General features: G+C 41.6%; 1 protein-coding gene across 1 annotated transcript in view; it reads left to right on the top strand.

Annotated features, from left to right (window-relative positions):
* Positions 1-8,588, top strand: part of SMG7 (SMG7, nonsense mediated mRNA decay factor) — an 83,800-nt gene that overhangs the window by 21,652 nt on the left and 53,560 nt on the right. Inside the window, 2 exon segments of the mRNA XM_025206158.1 lie at positions 7,330-7,361; positions 8,121-8,238. Coding sequence (XP_025061943.1) covers positions 7,355-7,361; positions 8,121-8,238 — 125 coding nt within the window. The 5' untranslated portion in view covers positions 7,330-7,354.

The following is an 8,588-nucleotide window of genomic DNA, read 5'->3' as shown; positions in this document are numbered from 1 at the left end:
CGGGGTGGGGCGGCGTGGGGGGTGGGGGGGGGGGGGGGGGGGGCACCCACACCCTTCCGACTTGGCGATCGGCTGCGGGAGGACCCCAGGTGCACCCCCAGACCTAGGAGGCACCAGTTGCCAAGCTGGGAAGGTATGGGCGGGGGGGGCCCTGCGCACTTCCGGGTGGACCTGGAAGTTGACCTGAAGTTCTTCTGGTCCATTTCTGGGTCTGCTGCCGTGTGTGTTAGGGACCCTCCCACGCTCTTGTGAGACTCCATCTGCACCAGCATCACAGCATTCGTGAGCCCCCTGGTATCTCAAGGTATGTAGAAAAAACATTTAAAGCTGTGTCTATGTCCGAATCTTTCCAAATCTCTCCAAATCGATTCGAAGGGTACCATTTTGTTTCAGAGAGATTAAGGGGGTCTCCTGATTCGATTCGGAGATTCGGTCACTGAATTGGGCTGAATCTCCGCTGAATCGCTCTGAAGGAACTAATTTGTTTTAATTTAGTTCATTTCCATAACTGGCTCATTCAAAGTGTAGAAACCAACTGGAAGTTGAAAAAGTAAGAGAACTTGTTATTCCTTTTCCAGTTTATGAATAGAAACGATGAGTAACTTACAGAGATCCATTAGCTCTAAAATGACTTAAAGGATACTTTTTCTGGTCAGCACTACTTCAATTTGTGAACTTTAGAAAATACTTGATTTAGTAAGTTTGTTTTAATGCAAAGTGCACTTAATTATTTTTCTTGTGTATGTAGCATATTTCAGGTATTTTTATTTAACTAATAAAACGTTGCAAATGCAGATTTTGTGTTTTTCAATTAAGTTTCAGTTTTTAACCAAATGCATAAATCAATAACTAAAATCTGATGCAAATAAATGAAACCTCTGAGGTTTTTTAACGTAATGCAGTCATGTTCTTATTTACTTTTTATTAAGGTATACAGTTGCACAAATAAGTATGTATAGACGCGCTTTACCCTCCTGGGTAGCAGCAAGTTTAGGTTATATTTAGCTGTAAACGTGTTTAATGGCTGCCAATTTCTGAGATTTACCTCCTAGCCAAGTAGCTACAAAATCCAAATGCTACCAAATCTAAATAAACCTGATTATTTGAATCAAGTTTGTTTGCTTACTGACTTAGACCGATGTAAAAAATAGGATTTAAATGGGTATAAACCCCAATAATAAACTCTACAAATGAATTGTGAAACATGAACTGAATTCTGATTTGAAAGCTGTAGTACAGGTGTCAAATGAGTTTCAGAACATTTTTTTTCTTGCCATCAGATTAGGTTGTATAATTGGCAGAGAGGACCAAAACTTTCTTGGTTGATGTGTTTTGCATAGTAGTGGCAGGGGGAGTGGGGGTGTAGTATGACGAGTCATATGAGGTTCACCTCCTCTACCTTTTGCACCCTCCCCTTTATCTGAAAACTGGATTATTTCAGATAACCAGAATTTTTACATAACTGGCAATCCTCTTACCCTGGGGATGCTGGATAACAAAGATATCTGTTCCTCCACTGTCAAATATTAGGACCTGTTGGGAGCTCCAGAATACAGGTGACATGACACTGTGTGCTGGAGGTTGAGCACTACTGGTTTAACCAATTATGTAGATAGAGTGGTGCGTTACAAAATAGGCAGTAGCATTGCAATGTAGGTACTTCCTATGCATTTTAAGCAGTTTGTACATTTAAACAATATGCTGATAACCAATGCGCACTACAATGTAAGTAGTAGGTGGAAAATTATTATGTAAGTCTATGAAGTCTACTAAATTATTATGTAGTTCAGCAAATTATGCACTTATTGGGTACATGTGGAAGTGAAGGACATTGTAATTGTAAAAAGAACATATTTCTATTCAATTACTGGTAACTGAAGGAAGTCTAGAGGGTAAAACAGACCTTGCATTTGAAACGACCCTCCAATAATTAGATTCTAGACATGGAAAATATTAACAAATGTATAATTTTTCCATGTCTAGAATCTAATTATTGGGGAGTTGTCTCAGATTCAGGTTATATAAGGTAACTTTTCCCTAACTAGAAGCATACTTGAACAATGGAACAGGCTATCTAAAGAGGTTGTAGTATCTCTGTCATTAAAGCGTGTTGGGAACGAGTTAGACTTTCCTTGCCAAGTGTTGTCTAGAAATACTCACTTTACCATGGTGCACAGAAATGGAATAAGATAATCTCTGGAGGTCTGTCTCAGCCTTACATTTTTTATGATTTAAAACCCCTAAAACCTTGAGACAGCTACCTTCTATTTCCTCTAAAATAAGGAAAACCAGATAGTTGGTTTTTTTAATTATTCTTAAATTTAAAACTGAATTGTCAATTGTAAAGCATAAAAATAAAATAATGGGGGTGATTATAACTTAACATCTTGCTTTCTGAGCCCGGTAAATAACTTATTTTTTCTAAAACTGAACTTTAGTACCTGCATACTCTCCTGGGATTGCAGTAAAATAAGACTTTTTATACTAGCAAGTTCTCAAGAAAAGGAAAGATGCAGCTTGCAAGGGAAGCCCTTTTTAAAATAAGGTTTTAAGGTTCTAAGTGTTCTGTGGTAAGGCTTTGAAGTAAGTTTTAAAATTACTTGGGTAAATTGAGAATTACTTTAAATAGATATTGAAATATTTTTAATGAATTGATTTGTGAAATCTTTTTTTTATTTAATCAGAGGCCAAGCTAAAATGCTTTGAAATTGGAAACATTAAACAAGAACACATAGATAAATTAACAATTAACTCTATAAAAGTGCTTGAACTTTCATCTTCCCCAGATGGACAATTTTAGTATAGATTTTGAACACAAAGCCAGCCCTTATATTTTAAAACTTTTTTCAATATTTAATAAATTCAGTTCTGTGAACTTCTTGAGGTTAACCTTAAGATATGTAAAGCTTTCACAAAACACTTCTTAATTACCAGTCCGACTGGCATTTCCTAGTAGTGCTGGTCCTGAATGCCGGGGGTCGGACTCGATGATCTATTGAGGTCCCTTCCGACCCTAACATCTATGAATCTATGAAGTCTCAAGGATTGAGGACACCCAAGAGACTTGTACCCACGATGGAAAGGCCACTATCTATCCCTTATAGCCCTGGGCAACAAGTGCTGTGTGGATGGTTTTGCTCTCAACCCCAGGACTGGAATTCAGGACCATAATGAAAGCTGTTCATACACTAGGAATTCTTGTATCACTGCTGTTGTACCATGTACAGTTCCGGCCTCCATAATTCACAAATCTAACAGTGATGGTAGATAACTACTGGAGCAACTTAACAAGGGTTGTGATGGATTCTGAAATTTGAATGAGGACTGGATTTTTGGTTGTAGCTGTGTTGGTCTAAGGATATAGGCAGGCAAGGTTCTTTGAGGAGATGTGATATCTTTTATTAGATCAACTGAGTAGTTGGAAAAAAAGTTCTTAGCAAGCTTTCAGGCGCAATTGCCCTTCTTCAGCCCTAGGAAGTCTCTGCTGTTCTGTGACTCCAAGGAATGAGAAAAGCTAGAAGTATGACTGGATGTCACCCTTACTCACCTTTGCCTTTTTTCCCCCTGCTGTTTTCCCCCTCCCTGCTTTACCTTTTTGTTTTCCTAATTTATACCTATTTACATTCTCACTGACATCTTGTCCTCATCTCATTCCTTGGAGTCTCAGACCAGCAGAGAGTCCCTATGGCTGAAGAAGGGTGATTGTGCCCGAAAGCTTGCTAAGACCTTTTTCCCACTACTCAGTTGGTTTAATAAAAGATATCGCATCTACTTGAAGAACCTTTCCTGCCAGTGAGGATTGGGTGATTTTTTTTTTTGTTTTTAGAACGTGTTTCTAGAGTTCAGTTACAGCTATTGGATTTGAACCACATCTTGATTCAGGGACGTTCTATAGCCCTTAGTTCAGGCTATGATAGGCGAGTCAGATGATTCAAATAAATAGATTGATGTGCAAGTGTGTGTATTTATACGCGTATGTGACAATGCTGGCATTATGGCCTCGTTGTCCCTCCTGTTGCCCTGTCTGGGAAGAACTGTTTCCAGCTGAGGCAGTTACCCACCACAGCTCGATGGAAGAAGTCTATAGAATTCTGCCTCAGCAGGAGATGATTGCTCACCCAGTTGGGGCAGTCCCTTAGACTCACTGCGTTCCTGAATGCCATTTGGCAAGACCTTTATGGGGTCCAGATTGGGAGCTCCTATACTCCTGCCACAATCCTCTCTATGGTGCTTTGGTCACACCAGACCTGGCCTCCAGTCGCCGCTTTGATCATACTCTGTCTGTCATGCCAGCCTTGGAGTCTCCCTAAACTCGTACCTGGAATTCCCAACAGTCTGTCTAGTATGAAAATAAAGAAATATGGGCAATCTGGCTGTCTCTCGCCCCCTTCTGGCATGTGCGCTTTAGTCTGTCATCCAAGAACTCCTCCTGTCATTTCTGGCCGCCTCTAACTCTGCCCCAAGGTGCATCCAGCCAGTCAACGTCGGGACTCACTTCCCATCTGTGGCTCGTGTTGCCTGTGGGAAGAGGGCCTACCTGCAGTCAGTCAGGGCTGGGCTCCTCTCTTTCAGAGCCCCAGGCTCCGCAGGGCTCAGCATGCAGGCTGAGACAGGCCCTGGCTGGGAATATCTCCCCAGCAGCTGGAGTTTCCCAGCTGGCACTTCTGGCATACATCTCCCATGGTGCAATATTTAATACTCCAGCCACATCGTCCCAAGCCAGTGTGGTTTTATGCCGTCCCACAGGTAAGGGAGAGGAAATGAGCAGGGGTTTCTCTGTCCTTAATTCCGTTGCCCTGCTACAGCATATATATAAGACTTGTCAAGCTAATTGGCCAAAATACCAACTAGTATAATTTACTCTTTACAAAGGGCTTTTTCCTTTTGCATGTCCTGTACCCCAAATTCTCTGGTGATTGTCTTCCCCTGGATCTCTGGACCATGGTATTCCACTTCTCCTGATAGGGAGGCGAAAAGATGAATGCAGTTGGTAGAAATGTGGAGGATTTGGCATCTCTTAAAATTAGATTGACAGATTATCAGACATAGATGTCATAATATTAATATAATTGTGTATGGTGGGGTAGGGATGGGGAAGTGCCTTTTGAAGAGAAAGAAAGCTGCCTATTGCTTTGATAAACAGGTCAGATGTTAGTAAATTCATTTATCCATTTGTACAAATGCTTAAGATAAAACCATGAGTGTTGGTTTATGTGTTTTCACAACTCACATCTGTGCTTCATTGAAATATTCTTCTCCCCTGTTTGAAATGATATTTGTGACTGGTGAATTATTTGGCAATAAAACCTTCTATTTTCATCAGTAACTTTATCACAGGCACCTCCAGTGGGGGAAAGGAAGGGAACCACACTTCAGCAGATTAACAAGTCAGAGTAATTGGAGTTACCAAGAAGAAACTAAAAATATCTTCTAACTGAGCAAATCTTCTGCCTCGCATCCAGAACAGTCTAGTACCAGTTATTGCAGATAATGAAATAATATAGTATGTGAGGTGGAGTGACTCATTCTTTAGTCATGCAAGGAAGTAAAAATGCGATGGGTTTCAGTTGAACAAAAGTATTGTGATCTCAGATGAGCTAGCTTCATGAAACAGGGAATGAGAAACGCATAGATCTGCCTTTGATAGAGCATTTATATCAACCTGCTGTGCACTAGTAGATTGTGCTTTTTGCATGATACAGTTAAGAAATGAGTGAAGGGTTTACCAATAACCACCCGAAAATGACAAACTTGGTGTCAGGATATCTTAGTGTTACTGGTAGTGCAGCTATCAAGACCTGCTTTTGAGCCTGCGGCAGTTTGTTCTGTTTCCATCTACTTGTTCAGTCCGCTGTCATAGTAGCCAAAACATCAGTGAGGCAGATGAGTAAATTGTGCCTTATGGGGACTCTTTTGAGGAGTTTCCCCCATCTGAGTTGCATTGGTTGGCACATCCTATATAGGAATGTTTAGTGTCCATCTCAAACTTCCATTAGAGGTGAGTAAACTTCATTATATTGAAGAGGTGCTCAAGCTCTGGCCCATGGGCCAGGTCTGGGCCATGGAGCCCTTGCATCTGTTCCACATGCCCTTGCATCTGGCCACACATGGAGTGGGAAATTTGGCAGTAGAAGAGCAGTGGTTATTAATACACCCTCCCCAACTTCCAAACACCAAGCCCCATACTGCTGGTTGCAGCTGGGCCATAACTCTTCCCCTGCATTTGGATCCAGACTGAACCCGACCCCCCCCAAACCCCGGCGTGGACAGGTTGGGGCCAAGCCGTGCTCCCTTTTTCCCCTATAGAGCCAGGCCACACTCCTTCTTTCCTTGTGGGGCCAGATTGGAGCATAGCCCAGCTCCATTCCTTTTGGGGCCAAGCCATGTCCTCTTTTCCCTGTGGGATCAGGTTGCAGCTGAGTTGCCCTGCGCCCCCCTCCCCATGGCTGATTGGTGCCTGCTGTGTCCTCTCTGGTGCTGGATTGGGACCATTGGTGAAATCCAGCCTGTGGATGCATGGGGCACTGCCCATCCAGGCTGCTGGGGAAAAAGGTTGAGCACCACTGCTATACTGGTATAATATGCTATGTGCATAAACATGTCGGGCACGTCCAGATGAGTGCGGCTGTGCAGTATGTGGCGCCACAAACATGTTTGCGGTGCCACCTATCACTCAGTCAAATGTTCTCTGTGCTGCTCCAGTTTGTTTTGTTTTTTTCAATGGGTGTTTTTGACCCCCGGATGCAGGGGTCAAAACAAAACAGAGCAGCACGTACTCAGGCAGTGTGTGCTGCTGAAAAGCAGAGCCAAGCCACCCAGAGCTGTGCTGTGGCTGTTCACCAGGTTCTGCCCTGCAGGATTGCCGCAGTTCCAGCCCTGGGAGGTCCCCAGGTAAGGCTGCTGGGGCCAGCACAGTGCTGGCCCCAGCCTTCCCTACTGCCCTTGGGGTAACTTGCTGCACACCAAAGCGTGCGTGGCACAGGCATTCCCCGGGGACAAGTAGCAGTGGCGCAAGATTCATCGCTGCTAGTTATCCCCACGGATCCAAACGTCCATGCACGTCTGGACGTGCCTGTTCTGGTATAAGAGGGATATTCTTTGTTGTTTATGCTGTTTTTAGAAAGGGTTTAAGTCAACCCAAAAAAGCTACTTTCTCTAGGTTTTGTTGGGGTATTAAACAGTAGTAGTTAAAATTCAAACCTTATATATCATTATAACTTCACTGTTTTGACAAGATCTAAGGACCTGGGCAAGGGCTTATTCCGTAGTCTGAAAACAATGTAATTTAATGTAACTTGCTTCTAATATCTTATCCTTTTTATCTTGCAGGCAGGCAGAAGTCCTGAAGGCTGACATGACAGGTAATTTGTTTTTATTTTATAGTTAGTACAGTGAATAAAATTTTGTCCCATTTTTCTTCTTGCTTTTCATGAAATGTTTTTCAGTTTTAGTATACAAGTGTTGTCATGATAAATGTTTGTCCTGCTGATATGGATAAACAGAGCTTTGTTGCAATTAGCTGTGTGTTCTGCCAGAATCAGGTTTCACAAGTAATACACAAAACACTTGGGACAAAAGAGCAGGACTTTTCTCTTCTATTTTCCCAGCAGGTGGTGTGCATTCAATCTTGTCTACCTGTTGGAAGAAGGGATTATGTCTGTGTAGATCTCATACATCCAGGATTATTGGTTGATCAGATAATTATTTTCAAAGAAATAACTCATATTCTCAATAAAAAGATGTAAAAGTCCCTTTCCAGTTTCTAGCAACTTAGTTGAAAAAGTTGATCTAAATACTGTCTGTGCGCAAAAGGCAGTCTGTCAATGTCACAGTTTGCCATATAATACTACCTTCTGGCTGCTGCAGGATCTGAGCAGCGTGTTTATTATTATTGAAGTTATATAAGGTAGTTTGATTTTATTTGCTATATTCACTTATTATTCAGCTTTCAGATTTCTAGTGGCTTGTTACTTCAGGACAAGCCAAAGCCTGCACATCTTTCTCCAGTTCACTGGTGGTCCATGTATTTTGACAGTGGAGAAAATAAGTTGAAATGATTCTCTTCTGTGTACTTGGCCATAGTATGTCTTTTTGTTTTTGTTTTTCTTTCTTTGTTATAGATTCGAAGCTGGGTCCAGCTGAAGTCTGGACATCCCGACAAGCTTTGCAGGACTTATACCAGAAAATGCTAGTAACTGATCTGGAATATGCGTTAGATAAGAAAGTAGAACAAGACCTGTAAGTATTTTTAATAAATGCACATACATTTGGGTAGAGAAGCAGGGAAGCTTCCAATATTTATGAAAGAATGGGTGTAATATGTTAAAAAGGCTCTCATTTTCTTCAAAAGTGGCAGCTTGACTTAAACATTTCTTAAATAATCATATACTAATCTTAAAGAAATAGAAAGAATGAAGGGGAATGGGCTGTGAAATGGTGTTTATACTTAGTGCTCTGGGGGAAACTATGCTATGGGTAAGTACTTGGATTAAGGGTAAAAAAGGTTTGTAAATAAGCTTGTGTGTTTCAGTGAGTATCTGCAGTATGCATTCATGATGTATGAAACTGACTAATTTTGGAGAAAGAGT

Source organism: Alligator sinensis, unplaced genomic scaffold (genome assembly GCF_000455745.1).
Source record: "Alligator sinensis unplaced genomic scaffold, ASM45574v1 scaffold471_2, whole genome shotgun sequence".
Taxonomy (NCBI): Eukaryota; Metazoa; Chordata; order Crocodylia; family Alligatoridae; genus Alligator; species Alligator sinensis.
This window is presented reverse-complemented; position numbering and strand designations above follow the sequence as displayed.